This window comes from Diachasma alloeum, unplaced genomic scaffold, assembly GCF_001412515.2.
Source record: "Diachasma alloeum isolate Michigan unplaced genomic scaffold, Dall2.0 Dall_scaffold_00208, whole genome shotgun sequence".
Classification (NCBI taxonomy): Eukaryota; Metazoa; Arthropoda; class Insecta; order Hymenoptera; family Braconidae; genus Diachasma; species Diachasma alloeum.
The window spans coordinates 1335738-1353962 of NW_021680373.1; the positions used below are offsets into that span (position 1 = coordinate 1335738).

The 18225-nt window shown below is 40.8% G+C and overlaps 3 protein-coding genes across 5 annotated transcripts in view; 1 reads left to right on the forward strand and 2 right to left on the reverse strand.

The window, feature by feature from the left end:
- Positions 1-1845: 1845 nt before the first annotated feature.
- Positions 1846-5827, reverse strand: LOC107036303 (RISC-loading complex subunit TARBP2). The gene is made up of 3 exons (XM_015254184.1): positions 5319-5827; positions 4111-4459; positions 1846-2956 (listed from the first exon to the last, which is right to left on the reverse strand). The coding sequence occupies exons 2-3, from the start codon at positions 4456-4458 to the stop codon at positions 2240-2242; spliced, it is 1065 nt and encodes a 354-aa protein (XP_015109670.1). The 5' UTR covers position 4459; positions 5319-5827; the 3' UTR covers positions 1846-2239.
- A 1358-nt stretch (positions 5828-7185) lies between these two features.
- LOC107036333 (nuclear factor related to kappa-B-binding protein) lies at positions 7186-14975 on the forward strand. The gene is made up of 6 exons (XM_015254255.2): positions 7186-7543; positions 7727-7966; positions 8047-8276; positions 9228-11355; positions 12062-13477; positions 14111-14975. The coding sequence occupies exons 1-6, from the start codon at positions 7535-7537 to the stop codon at positions 14534-14536; spliced, it is 4449 nt and encodes a 1482-aa protein (XP_015109741.1). The 5' UTR covers positions 7186-7534; the 3' UTR covers positions 14537-14975.
- Positions 14698-18225, reverse strand: part of LOC107036334 (inositol-trisphosphate 3-kinase B) — a 32350-nt gene continuing 28822 nt past the window's right edge. For all 3 annotated transcript variants that reach the window (XM_015254256.1, XM_029125966.1, XM_029125965.1), the window contains one exon: positions 14698-17605. In XM_015254256.1, coding sequence (XP_015109742.1) covers positions 16700-17605 — 906 coding nt within the window. In that variant the 3' untranslated portion in view covers positions 14698-16699. The remainder of the gene's footprint in view (positions 17606-18225) is intronic.

Here is an 18225-nt window from a genome sequence, read left to right on the forward strand (position 1 = left end):
AAATACTTTATTACGTGATGCTATTAATATTGTTATGTCAATATTCAATGTCAATTAAAAATTAAAACTACTATTATTCGTAACATAAAATATTACATTATTTCGAAAACTTTTAGTTGTTAATGGATTTTTTGTTATTTTTTAAAATTAAAAGAGAAATTAACTTATTTTTCAATAAAAAATTTAAGATCCAGATTTGCTACTCGAAGTTTCGGAATTGGCACGACAGTACCTGTGTTTGATTTCACTTATGTCAATATTGATTTAATCTATCAGAAAGAAGAAAATGAACAGATTATGGAACTTGAAAAATATTTATTCATATTAAAAACGCAACAATACATTATTTCTAGGCGTTACACCGCTGGAATATTGAGTCAGTATGGACCGAGTGACTTATGATGAACACATTGTAACAACTCAATTAGGGGAATGTGAGTACTCAAAGTCACTTGTCCTCTCAACGCAATATTTTATCATTACTAGCTATAAACTTGAAAGGACTGAAAAAATCGATTCATATAAGGATGACACGGATTGTTCGAAAACGAATATTCGACAATTGATCATTTTACTCATAATTCGTGAACTTCTAACTTGGCAGAAAATTAATTCAGTAGCAAATCGGTAAAACGGTTCAAGCCGACTTACACTATCGCTCAGTTTTCACTGAAAATCTCGGAATTTACGGCAGATAGCAAAATTTTTGTTATAACCTTTTTTGCAGCCCGCACTTCGCCCTTCAAAAAAGGTCATTACAAAAATTTTGCTATCTCCCTTAGATTCGGAGATATTTCTCAAATAACAGCACTCCACTGGTGAATTAGGAACAAGTAATTTATGAAAATAACTCGGACATAAGGCAAAAGACTCTTCAAGTCTTACAAATCTCAAAGATTCATTTTTAGAGAATGTATGTATGTATGTATGTATGTGTGGGTGTGTGCCCACGATTCCTTCATCATCTCTCGAGTATCAAAATGATACAGAAGAAAATCAACGATTCGATAATGAATCGATGAAGCGCAATCTCATGAAAAAAATCGAGTACTTGGACTTCAATTTTCCATAAATATCTCTGAATCTACCAGAGAGATCAAAATTAGTAGAAATAATTTTCGAACCTCATTCGACTCCAAAAAGCTTCTGCAAAAATTTCGCAGTCTCCCATAGAGTCAAAGACAATTGTGTGAATTAAATTCAATTGTCTAAAAATTGACCACCTAATGGACACCCGCACGTGTACACAAGGTAGTCACACTGTATTTTTACGTTTCAGACCATTCTACACATTTTCCAAGCAAAATTCAGTGGTGAAACGGTAAAACAATTCGCGTCGACTTTGGCTAGTAGTCAGTTTTAAGTGAATATCTCCGAATCTAAGAGAGATAGCAGAATTTTTGTTAAGACCTTTTTTGTAGCCCCCAATTCGTTCTTTATAAAAGGTCATAACGAAAATTTTGTTATCTCCCTTAGATTCGGAGATATTTTTCAAAAACTCAGCCTAGGTTTGAATCGACTTGACCAAGTTTACCACTGAATTCACTACTGCATCAGAAAAGCTAGTTATTTTTTAATTCGCCTCTTACATGGCTAAATTTTCTTTTTTTGTATTTTTTTACACAAATAGTGAATTTTTTTATATAAAAAAAAACGAAATCAGCTGTGTAGGAGTGTAATTCCAAAAAACTGGCTCGTAATTGTTGTTCCACACATTTTTCCGAAAATTGTGAAAAAAAAAAATCTTTTGTAGCTCAAAAATTGGATGCCCTGGACTGTTTCTAGCATTTTAAGCGTTTTCGGGCAAACGAACAATAAAAAAAAAATTTGTGCACCATTATTCGTTTTCAGATCTATGTAATCGATCGTCAACGTATGAAAAGTCTCACTCCAATAACCCACGACTTTTAAAACTCATATTAGTCTCCCCTCAATAAACTTGAGTTGGTGGATTGAAATTTCATCAACACGAAGATCCGTCTCTCCCATTCATTAGAAAAAAACAAATGTCTGTGCTTTCGATTTTGCATAAACATCCTTAACACCATAAGACTGAGAAAAAAACCCAGTAGGGAACAAAAATCTCACAAAACTCAGTCTTCCCGAAAAATCCCCTCAATTTCGTGTAGACGGTGCAGTCGAGGCCATCGACGACTGCCTGGACCACAAATGAGGGGCCTCCGGCCTCCACTGGTGATCGAGCCAGTCGTAGATGGCCTCGACAGCACCCTCTACCTCCTCAGACGAGCATCACGTAAATGGCACCGATGAGACGATGAAGAGCATCGACATGAGCCCCCTCGGAGTTATCCGCCATCCCCACCTCCGTGAACGAAAGCTTGGACTTGATTTTATAAGCCACGATGTATACAGCAGTCTGGACGACCTTCAGAGTGCGGGTCTCAAAGGTCACCCCCAGGATGTCAACGATTCGCTTGAGGATGACTTCAAGACTCATTTTCGTGAGTTTCTCAGTCATTTTTAAGGACTTGTAGTAGGCGAGGAAGGAAGCGACAACTTGAGGTTCGAAGGATGCCTTGAAGGCTTCGTGATAATCAGCTATGCAGATGTTCTTGGGGGTGTCGTTGGCCACTCCGAGACGTTTCTTCAGCGCTGGGTAAAGGGTCTTCGCTCTTTCGGTGGCTTTCGCCAGCTTCGGATCCTCCTGGATCTGCAGATCCTCGATGTTCACGACGAGTTCGTCAGCTGCTGGGAGGAGCTCTTGGATCGAGGCGGCCAAGGGCTCTATGTCGTTGGAAATTGTGTAGTTGGTCTTGAGGAGCTCACGCATTGCGTGTGCGGCTCGCTGCTTGGCCTCCTTTTTAGTGTGAGCTGCTCGCTTGACACTCAGAGTTGCTATTCTGCATTCTACGGTGAAGAGGGGCAGGTGGTTCAGCCCAATGCATTGAGTGTCGTAGTACACGGGTTGATGCATTTTTTTACTGGCGCACAATTCCTGGGGAAAGACGAGCAGACGGTCAGGGGCGGGGGGATGAGGTGGGAAAATTCTTCAGGAGTTTTCGCTGGGCCTTCATCTGTCATTTTGATGGGTTTACTGCTTTAGTTTTAATGTGGAGAAATGAGAAAAATTAGGGTTTGATCTTTTTAGTGATCTGAAAGAGACTTTGGGGATGATATCTTCAAGGGTATCCTCATGACGCAGTTCTTAACTGATTGACTCAAATTCACCGTCTTCGACGACGATATGGACGCAAATATAACTGAATGACCTTTTTGGAAATTTCTAGTTGTTGAGTTTTTGGAATTTTTCCCCCAAAATTGAGTGAGGTGAAAAATTTGTAATATTCAAGTGCGAAATAAACAATGCATACGATGAGAAAAATGATGAAATTTTTTTGAAAACATTCATCCTTGAATGATTTACCAAAAACCGAAAAACCAAAAAATGTAGATTTTCAAAAAGCCTCATTTAGTTATATTTATGCATATATTTTGTATGTGTAGAGCAAAATTTAAGTCAATCGATTGAGGATGGTGTACATGGACACTTTTGAAGATTTCATCGATGAAAAAATCAAAACGGGATTTTCCTAATTTTTTTTACATCAAATTTGAGGGAAAATGTTGAGATTTTTTGGCTATGACAAGTCCTGATAAGAATTCTGATATTTTCTTCTTTCTTCCGAGATATTGGCGAACAACTAAGATCTTTTTAAGAAGTATATTATCTTATCTAAATTCAAAGATATTCATCAAAGTCTGATCTTGAATTTTCGTTAATTTTGTTTCAGAATTTAATGAGTGAATTGTATTATCTTCCCAATTAATAAGTACTTTCAGAAGAAACTGTCGAAAGACAGTTTTTATAGTAGTTAATTTTCTTTGCTCCAAAAAAATCCTTTCTGTAGTTTTCCTCCCAGATTTTAGGGGATGAATTGTGCAATTAGCGTTAGTGCCACCACTTTACCACAGAATTTTGACATTATCTCCTCAATGTAATCCTATGAGAAATCATCACTAGATTCTCATTGTAGCCAACAATATTATCTCCAAAAAATGTGTTTAGAACATAGACATAGCATTTAATGCTCCTAGAAATAACAATTCTCCTCCCTCCCGAAATAATCAACCAGATTAATCAAAACATACGTTCAATTTTCCAATATGATTGATGGTAGCCTCAGGAGACCGAGTGATCGTCTCAGCTGAGAAGGGAATCCTCGGAGCTGGAGAGCTTGGAGCCGGGGACTCTATATTTTCATAAAAAATTTGACAGTTGTGCTTCTCTTTGATAAGTTTGATCATCTTCCCAGCTGCGCGGTGCTTGGCAGTCTTCTTGTTGGAAGCCTCTCCATCAGCTGACAGACCCATGCACTCGCACCTGATTTTGAAATTGGGAACTTCCCCATGTTCTATAGAAATTTCAGTGTAGCAAGGAGCAGCTGCACGCGTCTTTTGGAGGTACTCCTGGAGTGCTGAGATCGCGGTTTTTGTCATTCTGCAATAAAACGACGAAAAAAAGAACAATTATTTCAATGAGGGGAATAAAGAATTTTGGAATCTCACAATCGGTGACTCTTCAATTATTTTCGTTCATTGGTTTGGACGTTCCAACAACAGAAATCACTCACGTTTCATTTTTTTCAAGTCAAAGTGTCAATTTTACGCCGAATCGAGCATCAGATATTAAAGACAGGCATTCGTGACGAGAAATTAAGAATTTTTGGAGATTTAATTCCAAATACGGTTTGAAAATATTAAAATATGATTGGAAAATTCAGATAGGTTAGAAATACCGCTAGGAAAACTGACATTGGATGCAGAAAAATCTTTCAGACAAAATTTTGACACTGGAGTTTGTGACGAAATGTACAGAATTTTATTTGGTTTAATTCAAAATATCGTTAAAAAATTAGAATTGGATTGAAAAATTAAAAAAATAGAAATACATTGGACAACTCAGTGAAAAAAAATCGTAAATGAATTAAACTCCAAATATCGAATTCCGATAAAATTAAAAAATGTAGAATCAAAATTTATATTTTCACGAGAAACGTGGGATATAAAATGCTGGTGAAAATGTGAAACAAAAAATACTTTTGTAACATCCATGTAATGAAATGTATGAAATAAAATAAAATAAAAAACCTTGGCCAAAGCACTAGAAAAGGTACACTTTTGTACCAAACTGTTGCATCAATAAATAAAATTCCTCGATTAAACCCCCATTACATCACGAAAAGCCAGAATTGAGGTGAAATAATTGAAATAAAATAAAACCGAATTAAACAATGGAAAAAAAATTAGAGAAATTATCGAGTCGAGAAAAAAAAATTAGAAATGAATAATGCACTAACCTTATTCCTTATCAAATGACTCGCGAAATACAGGAGAAAACAAAAGCGGGACTGCGAAAAAAAAACTCAAGACACTGCCAGGTCCCTGATAAACACTTGTCCCGTGAGCTGAGTACATTCACAGGCTGACGCAACACTCCACTGACGAGAGGAGAATTTGGGCTTCTACTCCCTCCGGAGACGAGTCACTCCACGATCCAACTGAGCCCCCAGGCATGGCCCGCATGAAGTACGTGGCCTTTTCCCATTGCGCGAGTCCTTGATCATGTCTGCAAATACAGGGGAAGGCCACATCCCCGAGCAGTCGTCGTAGTGGAAATATTTTGATACCGAAATAGCGACTCCGAAAATGATGAATACAATCGGAACACCCGTTCACCGCAATTTATGAAAGGCTTGATATTCAAGGGTTCACTCCGGGTATTTTTGCATTCCGAAATATTTGAAAAATCGGTAGAATCTCTTCATTTTTGCCATTTTTTGGCCGACCACGTGCCACACAACTTCCATGATGTGCTGTAACGTGTGAGTATCCGAGTTTGCAGAGGAGGAAAACACTGGGAGGTGCAAAATGACCGTCAGTTTTGAGACCGCGTCATATGACCAAAAAATCGCCATGACACCCCGGGCGCTTATAAACAAATGTGCATATCTCCGGACGTAATCATCCAATTTGTAAGATTAAAAAAAGAAATTGTTCGTTGAATCATAAGGAACAAAATTGGAGGGAACTATTTTTTCGATAAATATCATGGTTTTCGCACAAAAGTCATTTTAGGGGAGGTGGGGGTAAAATGGACACTTTTGACTTTTTTAAAAATGTTAATGACAGGTTGAAATGGTGATGAAATTTAATAATTTTTTTTTCAATGCAAAGAACAATTCTTGCCCTTTGTGATGGGCCTAAAGTGAGCTCCATTGATAAATTTGTTTCTGAGTTATGAGTAATTAAAAAAAAGTCTAAAGTGTCCATTTTACCCCACCCGCCCCTATGCAAAAAAAAAATTCTGAAAAAATAAATGTAAAAAGCCCAAAAAAATTATTCTTCATTGATAATTTTTTACATGAATCCTAACTTTAATGAGTGTGAGAAATTAATCCATGAAAACCTCTCTCCGCTTATTGTTTTTTTTTTATAATAGAATCTAGAATAGTATATTTCGATACGAGTGCATAATAATATATTTTGCAATACCTGCCTCAAAAGTTCACTTTTCGAAAGCGTTTAGTGTGTGTAAAGTGGTTGTTTTACGCACCCCGTGCACAAAAGCATTTTACCCCCACTACGGTCCCGAACAGTGAACTCGGCAGGTATTACAAAAAATAGAATGTGTTACGCGTGCGTGCGAAAAAGTGGTTCTTTACGCACTTGTAACACAATATACTATTATGTTACTACTGCGTAAAGATTTGGTTTTTCGCCCGTGTAACACCTCCTATTTTTTGTGATATTGCATTCGTGCACGAGTGCGTAAAATTCAAGAGCGTGTGTAAAGAGAATTTCAAGAATATATTCATTTTACGCACACCGTGTGTCAAAGTTCACTTTACGCACAAGTGATGAAATAGCTATGACTGAAAACTTTTCTGACGAGTTTGAGGTGTGCAGACCGAGGCGAAGCCGAGGAATGCCATCTCCTGAATGTCATCATTTACCTCCCGAAGATATCGAATCCCGCAATTTCCAGCACCTAAAGGCGCGATTTCACGTCGCCTCGAACACCCCCGCATCTCCCCACCAGCTGGCGCTACCATTGAAAACCCCCCCACCGTTAAACTTTTACCACCGCGAATGCGCATCTGTCGGCATTCCATGCTCACTTTGATACAACAAACCTGCACCCGTACAGTTTTCGCTTTTGGAATTTCTCTACTCCGCGCCATGACGAATAATTCACAGTGGAGTAGGAGTATTGTGGCTGTGACAGGTCGATCGTCCAACAGCGAGATTACCTAATAATACACGATCAATAGAGAATATAAGAATTCCAACGATCCTAATGCCCATTACTGTACAATTAACTGTCAACAGTTGTGTTTACTCGTATCGATGATCACTCGTCAACTCGTGTTAATGCTTTTGACAGTCTGAGTGTATCCTCGATTTTTATTTATTTTTGTAACAAAGTGTTGAGATTTATCGTGAGTACGAGGAGAACTCTGGAGGTCAACGGAATAATTTATTCATTGGATAATCACCGGATAAATCACTCGCGATGATGGAGGTGAGTTGTTGTCGTGGGCCAGAGGGATATTTTCAGTGTCTTAACCTCATTCTCTCGTGTATACATTCGCTGGAGATGTTATCCTCAGTGAAATATCATTCATATCCACTTCTGTCATTACGTAATGTATTTTATCTCGTGGAGATGGTGAGGGCAGACTTCATTTGTCGTTAATTCGTGCAGATCGACGAGTGCTCAGCTGGGGGTGACTCTGGGGCTGAGGAAGAGGAGGATGACGAGTCCATTCGTGGATCGAGGACTGAGAGCACCACCACCAGCTCCAGTGGCGGCAGCTCGAGTTCAGAGAGTGCTGATGACACTGGGGATGAGGACAGTGGCTCTGAGACACACACTTCCGATGATGATGATGGGGATAATGACAACTCGGAAATACAGGATCAACGAGAGTGTGTGGACGAAGTTGTATGTTTGTTTTGGTTTGGTTTTTTTTTCGAGGGGAATTGATCGGTTTGGGGAAGTGCCTCATGGGGTTTTCGTTGCAGAGATGGGAGACGTGTGTTGCTGGTGGGAGCAAAGTGAAACTACCTCAGGATTTGTGTGAGCATCCCTCGATTCTCCATGAAATGCTGAATCCTAGCTTGTGGCAGGAGTGTTTGACGGAGGAGCAGAGATTATCACTTTCACAATATTTGCCACTTTTTCCCAAAGACTGTGATGCTGGGGGGGAACAGGAGAAATCGTTACAATTGCTTTTCCAAAGAGAGAACCAAAGGTAATTGAGGGGTTACAGGGAGTGGAAGTGTTGAAGCAGAATGAGGAAGTTCAGGAGGAAATTTTGTTGTCTGGGGAACGTGAGGATATTTTTGTGAGAATCTAGAAGATTGAAAGGTTCTCTAGTGCTGTTTGATTTCAAGATATTTTTTGAGTTCCGATTTTTCTAGGGAAATTTTCAATATTTTCGCAGAAGGAAAATGAGGATTCTACAAATTATTCAAGTTTTCAGTCAAACGTGAATAGTCAGTATTAAATTACGCTGAATTTTCCATTAATTGAATATTTAATAATATTTTCACCTGAATTTTCTAGTTCTTCACTCATTCCCGCGGAATAATTCAACTGAAATTTACAGTTTCCATTAATTTTCCATCAAATTGTTAAGTTCCACAGACAAAATCCCTTGTAATTTCATTAAAATTGCCCTTTGACAAAAATTATCAACAATTGTACCAAAAATATTAGTCATAAATTATCTCTCTCTCGAGGTTTCCAATAGTTGCTGAAAATTCATGACTATTTTTACCTGAATTTTCCTGATTTCTACGAATTCTCATGAAATAATTAATCTGAAATTAATTTCAACCAATTTCCATTAATTTTCCATCAAGTAGTAAATTTTAAATACAAAATCCTTTGAAATTTCATTAAAATTGTCACTTTATAAAAATTTTAAACAAGTGTAGCAGAAATATCATTGCAAAAATTATCTTTCTCTCCAGATTTGAAGTAGCAATTGAAATTTCATTTAATTTCCCCTAATTTCCACAAAACAATTGAACAGAAATTCCCAATTTTCGTTCATTTTCCACCAAATAATGAATTCCACATCAAAATCCCTTGAAAAGTCCTAAAAATGATCCCTTTATTAAAATTTCCCAGACGTGTCCCAATAAAAAAAAACAATCCACATCACTCCACAATTCTCCAAAGTGCTGTCTTCCCTCAGGTTTGGCGTAGCTCCACTGGACACATTCACAACTCACCTCTCCTCGGGTCACTACCGCCCGGACATCCGGCGGATGCGTCGCCTAGTCCGCAAAGCCCAGCAAAGAAGGCTTCTGTTCGACGAGCGAAAGCGAACGTACGAGCTAGCCGAGCAGCTCCTGAAGTCCCGCGAGAGTCTCCTAATAACCGCCTACAAACAAGGCTTCAGTCAGTCGGCCCAGCCCCCCTCAAAGCTGCACTGGCGCAAGCCAAAGCCCTCGATAATCGAGGAGAGAACGCAGTCTCGTTACCTGGAGGAACTCCAGGCCCTGAGAAACGAGTTGGGAACGGTGAGACTAGCAGACACAACCTCCGAGAACGAGGAGAATTACCCCCAGTACCAGCCCCCCTCGAAGCAAAAGAAGAAGAGAAAAGTACAAATGGGTCAGTCGTCGATCCGAACGAACCAGTTGTTCGAGGACGAGGACATAAGACCAGTCTTCTCGACCCTCCAGAGGCCCCAGTGCCAGCCAGCCCCGCCATTCCCCCCTCGTGAGCTCACAGAGGACAGCTACCGAGCCATGCTGATCGCCCACAAGAAACGAAGATCACGAGGTGACATTCACCCAGAGCTAAACACCCAGGGAATAGCCCTCTCAGACCTGAGCCAACGAGCTCAAACAGGCCAGAAGCACAAGCTCCCTGGAAACGCCGTCAAATCCACCTCCAAAAAACGAATAAAACTCGAGCCCCCACTGCCCCCCATTCCCCCGCTCCCCCCAATGCCCCTGAAGCCGACGATAAAAACGGAATTCGATGCAGATCACCTGGACGACAATTTCCGAAGCCTTCGCCAGGACCTGGACCTCCAGAGCTTCATATCAATAAAGCCAGAGCCCGCAGACACGTACGAAATGCCAGTGGTGAAGAAGAAGTCCAATCCCCCAGTACCAAAGCCCCCGAAGCCCCTGCCCCCAGTGATTCTCCCCCTAGAGGTGAAGAAGGAGATCGAGGAGTTCCCCGAGCCCGAGGAGAAGCCCGAGTTTATTCTCCCCGAGGAGCATCGAGTCGAGAGTGAGATGGAGGAGGAGTTGACAGAGAAGAAGGAGCTGGACCTCGAGAACATCGACATGCTGCAGATTCCCATTCAATTGGACGATGGAATGGACATTTTGGAGGATGTTAAATGCGAGAATGATCACTCGATAACGATGTCGGAGAGGGAGGTGTCTCTGGAGGAGCCTGAGGACATCACGATGAATGGGAGTGGGGACTTGATGCAGGAGACTCACGTGTGTTTCTTCTCCCTTTTGAGGGATGCTTTTATGTCCAAGGGGGAGTACAGGATGAGTATTCCAGAGGTGAAGGAGGCTGTCACTCTCTGGCAGAGCAATCCTATATCACCCCTGAACGACTGGTACTCGTTGGCCTCGTCCTGGGGGAATTTGGTGCCCTCAGCCCTCGGATTTCTCGCTGGTGAGCTGACTTATGCCCAAGAACTCGATCAGGAACGGGATCAGGAGTTTGTTCCTTATCTTGAGAATAAGGGGAGGGGGGTCTATGCGTGGATTGGAGCTGGCAGGGACTCGGACTCCAGGCTAACCATCCTCTGCACCAAGTTTCTACTGTACAAAGACTCACTGGGACCCCATGTGGTGCCCTGTCCTCTACCAGTGGCTCCAGTGAAATCTACCTCAGTGCAGTCTGTCTCGAGTGCCAATGGGATTCCTCTGCAGACGTTGAGCCCAGTTGTGGAATCGATATCTGCTGATGGGGCTGCACTCACTGCGATGATGGAGAGCGAACCACCGAAAGCGTTGTGCCCCACTGACTGGAAGGTCAGGCTGTCGACGCCTGAGGAGAGGGAGGAGTTCAGGAGGCAGGAGAGGCTGCGGTATGCTGCTCCTCACAAGGCGTTTACCTACAGGATGCATGGGTATGCCTCGGTGGTGGGCCCTGTCAAGGGGATTTATCAGCATAATCCTGGCGCTGGGCTCACCAAAGCTAGGGGACACTCGCTTCTTGTTCCTGATCGCCCTAATTTTGTCACCATTCTGGCACTTGTCAGGGATGCCACTGCTAGACTGCCTAATGGAGAGGGGACGAGGGCCGATATCTGTATGTTGTTGAAGGATTCACAGTACATCAAGGTACGAAATATGAGTTATTTTGGTTTTATTCAGTTTTTTTATTGAATTATTTTAAAGAAGAGTTCTTATCGTCATATTGGTTTAAAATGTTTAATAATTGATCGTTAATTGAGTTGTAAAATAATCTTTGAAGGACTTTTTTTTTCATACAATTTTTTTTATGTTCATTGCATTTTCATGATGAATAGTATCAGAGGTCAATTAATATTGTTTTTTTTTTTCACAAAGAATAATGATAATTTCGTAATTTAGAGACGACTGTTACAGGATTTTTCATTATTTCCTAATTTTATTTCCATGTTCATTACTTTTTCGTGATAAATAATAATATAATGGTAATACCAAGACAATTGGTAATGAATAAAACAACAAACTACTATTATTTTATAGTAATTGTTTCGAAATGTTTACCAATCAATCATTAATTTTTTTTTAAATATAATTGTATACAAAATCGACTCATTTCTGCAATTAATTTTAAAATTATTGCATTCAGAGATGATTTCTTCTCTCCATATTTTTATTATTTTTTCTTCATGTTCATTAGCACTTTATAATTAATAATATCCCCCAACAAATATCATTATTCTGATTACCCCAAAAAAATGAAAACACTATTATTTTGCTCACGAAAAAAAAACAATTATGTAAAAACGTTTAAATACTTCAAATGGAAACGAGTAATAGTAATTGTCTTTTTATCCAGGACCAGAGTGACCAAGTGGGTAACGACAAGGACAATTACCTGAACTCGGTGGTCTCAGGAGCCCTAGACCGTCTGCACTACGAGACTGACCCCTGCGTGAGGTACTACCCAAAGAAAAAAGAGTGGCTGTACCTCCACCGAGCCCGTTCAGAATCCGAATTTGAGATGTTCCACCAGCAGCTCCAGGGTGTTGTAAAAACGAAAAAGCACTCTGGTGGATCATCGAGGAATAAGTCGACCCAGTCGAGCCCGAAAATGGTGAACGGAAAGGAGCAGTCACCGTCGTGTGTCAGAGAGACAACTCCAAAGAAGGAGAGAAAATCGGCTGTTCAGACCCAGGGGACCAACAGGAAGGAGCAGAGGGTGGAGGAGAAGACTGTTGTGGACCAGTCTGTCTCCACTGAGCCCATTCCAGTCCCCACAGTTGCCCCAGCGCCTCCACCTGTGATAACAACAGCTCCAAGTGTTCCTGTTGTCACACCGAGTCTGCCCTCTCCTATATTATCAACTCCACTGCCACCGGTTGTTGAACGAGAGGCTGTGATGCCTGTGGAGATGAAGCCAGTGGCTGCTGTGGGTCCTTCATTGGGACCTCTGAAGAAAGTGGGCACCAGCATTGGAGGAAAACCTGTCACTGTTGTCAAGACAAATCCAGCCCAGAGTTTGTTGCAATCTAATCAGCATTTTCCACATCATCAGATACAGGTGTCGACGTCTGCTGGATTGCAGACAATCAGATTGTCTGGTCACTCGGTTCTCCACTCGGCTCAGCCTGTGGTGACGTCGGGAAGTGCTTTGACACCGACGAGTGTGGCTGCGATATTTCCCACTGCTAAGGTTCAGGGCCAGACTCAGCAGGCGGTGGTCAGCAATCAGGGGAAGAGTATCCTGCAGGCGTCGAGTGTTAAACAATCGTCTGGGCAGGTCACCCAGCCCCAGACCCAGCACGTTCTGCCGGGGAAGACACTTCTTGCTTCACAGATTAAATTGGTGAGCTCTGGACAGATCAAGTCGTTGCTGACTGGCCATGGCCTCCAGGGACAGACGATTTTCATCAAGCAGTCGTCACCAGGGACCAGTCACACTCCACATATTCAACATGTCCAGCAGATCAAGCAGCCTGCTGTCACTCAGCATCATCAGTCCCAGCCACAGACCATCTCCACACCTGGAATGCAGAGGATAATTGCGCAGATTGGGGGGAAACCTATTGCTGTGCAGATTCAACAGTCTCCGCATCAGCAGCAGACTCAGCAGCAGAAGATTCTTGCTAAAGTTTTGACTGGCGCTGGTGGGGGACAACTCATATCTGTTGAGAGCCTTCTTGCCCAGAAGGGACTCAAACTCGCTGCTACGACAACAGCCACTGGACAGGTTAATCGACAGGGTAAACAAGTCATCCAGACGCAGTATCAGGTGAGAAACGTTTTTAATGACGTCAGGGATTTGCGTCAGGGGGGAAAGTAACAGGATGGTGTTGAGTTCGAGGTGGTAAACACAATATTTAAATGAATTATTCAATAATATTTTGATTTGGTGGAGGACTGTTTGGGATTCGGGAGGGGGGGAGGGAGGAGGTGGTGTTGACATTTTGTCGAATGATGGATTATGATTAAGAAGTATATAAAATGGAATAATTCATTTTTTTTAAGAGGAAAGAGCAATAAATTGTTTTTTTTTTTTCATTATGTTCAATGTCTAATTATCGTCAGGATGAGGAGTTTTAGGAGGAAATATCGGGGGAATTTTTATTGCAAATTTTCCTTCGGCTAAAATGGCCTGATATTGACATTTCTCTCATTAAAAAAAAAATGCTGATTCAATGATGAAATAATTCCTCAGTGCATTGTCCAATGAAATTATTGAATTAAATTTATGATAAAAAATCTATAAACTCAAATGATTCAAATATATTGTTGTTTGAGAAAAAGAAAAAGTTCTGCATTCACCAGAGAAATTAAAAAGATGAATCAATTTTCACATCTTGTTGAACGTGAAATCGTCTCAATAAAATAAATTCTAATATTCTTAATAATCTCCGGTTCACAGGTGGTATCGCAGGCGCAGGCGTCTCCAGGTCAATCAAAGATAATCGCCAGTACTCAACAGGCTGGAACAGCTGGAGGTCAAACAGTGAGAATGGTGACAGCCCAGTTAGCAGGAAAGCCCATAGTCCTAGCCAGTGGTAACAAGAGTGTCGGTGTGGGTATAAGCAGTACAGGAGGAATGGTCCTGGGTAAACAGACAACAGCCCCACAACAGGGACAACAGCCCATTATTTTACCAAGTCAATTGCTCAACATCAAGACCCTCCATGGTCTCAAGGTGATCCAAACACCAACAGGACTGAAAACGGGGACTGCTGTCTACGCCAGGGTGATAGCACCCACGACAATAGCAGGGACACAAGCAACGAATACTCAGCAACAGAATCTCCAGCCACAGCCACCGAGAAATACCTTCAATACCCCCTGAATCCGTGGAATATCATTCTGGGGGCTTTTATCAATCGAAAAAAATGGAGGAGTGATTTTTAGGATCTGAACACTCAGTGAAAGTGTCAAAGGAACGATTTTAATATCGATAGTGTGAAATAAAGTGGAATAGACTTTTTTTTTTCTTCGTTCTGTCTTAAATATGAATAAATGACGATTTATTTACAAACGTGTGAATACGCTTTGTGAATACAAAATAATCGTCTCGTATCGGGAGACGATTTGCGCAATGTTATTTCAAAAAAAAAGTATAAATAAAAGTCTTACGTATAAGTAGTTAAATTAAATTAATAAAATGATGAGCTAAAAGAGATGATGAAACAACTTAAGTAAAATGTTTTTCTTGTGATTCTCAAAATACCAATGAATTTTTGTTTTTTTCATTCGTAGAAATACAGTTTATACAAAAGCTAATTTCACTAAATTTGTCCATGGAAAATTTTTGGAACAATTTTGGGGGCTTTAAATACATTAATCTATGTGACTGACATCCAGTGATAGGTGATTTTCTAGGCAGCCACAGCTACCGCGTCTTTGGTTTGTTGGTTTAAATTTAATTAGATTAATTTTTTTTTTGGAGTAACTCAGAATCTCTGGGATCCTCCAGGGGTGGGGAGGGTGGAAGGGTCCATTCATCTATCGAACTACCGAGTTTACGTACTCTCAACTTGGGTTATTTGTTTGATTTACGAAGAGGGGGTACAGCTCGTGTGCTAGTCTCTTCGGGCATCATCCAACAAATAAAAAGATTGAAAATTCTATCGAACTAACGAGTTTACGTACGTTGAATTCATTAGTAAGGGGGCAAGTGGCCTATTGAGGCGAGGATTTTTTGAGCTACGAAAGATGTTTTTTGATATTTCACGATAATTATTCCAATCGCTTCCATTCATCTCCAAAAAACTTGGAACTTTACAGCCATTCTGTGAATTTCTTTGGATTGATACATTTCTGTTACAGCCTTTAAATAACTGATGGGCTGAATATAGAATAAATAAATGCTCTGATGAAGAACACTTTGAGTGTTCGAAACGTTGGCAATTAGGGAAAGAATAGGTTTTCTCTGTATTCTTTCATTTCTTCGTTTATAATTAAAATTGCTGGTGATGATCGTTAATGGCTGGGAAGTTTGGAGTTTTCTTGGTATTTTTGTCCTAGAACCACTCGTTATCAAAATTAATCCACAATTCTCCAAGAATTGAATTTTTTAGTTCTTTTTTAAATAAAAAATTGAATCATTTCGACACGTTGAAGGAGATTTTTGTAGTGAATTTCATGAGCTACAGAAAACTCTCTATAATTTATTTTAGAACCACTCGTTACCAGAATCAACGAATGGGATTGAGTTTCGAACTGAATTGATAAAAAAATCACTTGTCATTTCTCGTCCATAAAAATGGATTATGATAGTCTGTGAAAACCCATGTTTTGTAGAATTTTATAAGAAATTTTGCAGACATTTTTAATAATAGTGTCTCTCAACTGCGAGGGTCCACAGTCTTTGTTGATAAAAAATTTAATAATCTCGATAATAAATGGTATTTTCTACAAGAAATAACTCGAAATTTCCATCCAGAACCTCTCATCACCACGATAAATCTACAACGAACGATAAAAAAATCAGTTCGTATTTACCGTTTATAAAAATGGATTATCATAGACTATGAAAACCCATTTTTGTAGAACTTATAATAAATTCCCTCACTTGCAAAAATCCAGTCTTCGTTGTTAAAAAATTGAAATATCTCGATAACAAATTGAATTTCCATCAAGAAATACCTCAAAATTTCGAATTAAATCGACAAAAAAAAATCATCTCTCATTTCTCGTTTATAAAAATGGATGAATAGAATATGAAAACCCATTTTTCCTGAATTTGCTCCCACACCAACTGATCGAGACAAATTCCTTCATTTCCAAAATTTCAATCAACTGAATAACGAGTAGTTCTCAAAAAAATATAAGAAGACATTTCAATGCTGAACGTCCTCAGCAGCAAAAAATCCTCGAATTCTGGAACCTAAAGACCACTTCACTAAAGAATTCCTCTCACCACTCCACACACCAATCGTCTCTATTACACTCATTAAACCACCACGCCGCCGGCTCGTGCCAACCAATTGTAAAAAAATTCCCCCAATGATCAGGGCACCGAGTTTCTAATGTCCTCAAAGATATCAATGATATTGTTGACACCAATGAGATACCCATCCTCGTGATTGCCAACTTCCCACTCAGCGTCGTGCCTTATTTTATGGAGATGCGAGGGTAGAGGTAGAGTCTTGGCAAAATCAATCATCCAGACACCAGCATTTTGTGCGTCATGAACGAACAGCAGACTCGACCCAACGACCTCGTGACTCGCGAAGAATGGCGATGCCTTGAGTGTCGCCCTGATGGCCTTGAGCCTCTGGAGATACTTTGGTACAGCGTGTGGATAATCCTCGACGAATTTTTTCAGTGCCTCAGTCACTTGCTCTCGTGTTCTAGTGGTTTTGAAGTCTTTGGAGGAGCCACCGTGGCTCAACTTTATCCCCTCGACCCTGAAGCCGAGGGTCGCTGTGCTGGATATTGTCTCGCGCCAAACCATGTACCTGGGCTTGGTCACACCCTGGAGACGACGCTCCTCGGGGCTCGGGGCCGAGGGGTCCACCTGGATCATCTTCTCGTACATGTCCTTCCGGAGTTTTGGGCGCTCCTTGGCTTTTGCCAGCTCTGACTCGAGGTACGTTCGCACTCCGACTTTGCAGTCCATGACGCAGGGCTGGTCGAAGTCCCCGAGGAGGTCCTGGAGCTGGAGGTAGGAGGCGACGATGGGACTCTGGGGGGAGTCCTCTGGGTCCTTGGGGGGCGCCTCGGGCTCCTGACTGCTCCGGTCCTCCTCGGACTCTCGAACGTCGAGGACACCCTTGAACTCGGGGACGTAGGGGCGGAGGACGTCGTGCATCAGGAGACGGAAGCAGGCCTCCTCTTGCGGGCAGAGCTTCTTCAGGATTGTGCCCGGGGTCGGACCCGCTCGGAAGTTACCTTGGTGACCGGCTAGTTGGACCTTCGGACGGGAGAAGGAGAAGATTAGAGAATGAGGGGGTGGGTTGCGGTGGAAATTGTCGATTGATACTGTTGTAAAAGAATTCGTAAAAGTTTGAGGGGGATAACTTGATTTTTAAGGATATCCAAGTACTTTGGATATTTTGTGAAACCCATTTGATATTGAGCTTCTGGGCTTCAGACAGCGGCGTAATCGTAATTGTTAAATAAAGTTGAATTTTGAATAAGTCAATTTTGAATTGGTAATAGGACTCATCAATTGTTAAATTACTCAATTAATCATCAATTTAATTGAAGATTAGAGAATGAGGGGGTGGATTGCGGTGGAAATTGTCGATTGATACTGTTGTAAGAGAATTCGTAAAAGTTTGAGGGGGATAACTTGATTTTTAAGGATATCCAAGTACTTTGGATATTTTGTGAAACCCATTTGATATTGAGCTTCTGGACTTCAGACAGCGGCGTAATCGTAATTGTTAAATAAAGTTGAATTTTGAATAAGTCAATTTTGAATTGGTAATAGGACTCATCAATTGTTAAATTACTCAATTAATCATCAATTTAATTGAAGATTAGAGAATGAGGGGGTGGGTTGCGGTGGAAATTGTCGATTGATACTGT

What these genes read in the sequence shown, in the direction of transcription:
- LOC107036333 (XM_015254255.2), top strand. An exon ending in GAGAGTGTGTGGACGAAGTT is followed by an intron (nt 7,967 to 8,046) that starts GTATGTTTGTTT and finishes TTTTCGTTGCAG; the next exon opens with AGATGGGAGACGTGTGTTGC. An exon ending in AGGATTCACAGTACATCAAG is followed by an intron (nt 11,356 to 12,061) that starts GTACGAAATATG and finishes CTTTTTATCCAG; the next exon opens with GACCAGAGTGACCAAGTGGG.
- LOC107036303 (XM_015254184.1), bottom strand. Translation starts at nt 4,458, where the DNA reads ATGACAAAAACCGCGATCTCAGCACTCCAGGAGTACCTCCAAAAGACG. An exon ending in ATCATATTGGAAAATTGAAC is followed by an intron (nt 2,957 to 4,110) that starts GTATGTTTTGAT and finishes GTCTTTCCCCAG; the next exon opens with GAATTGTGCGCCAGTAAAAA.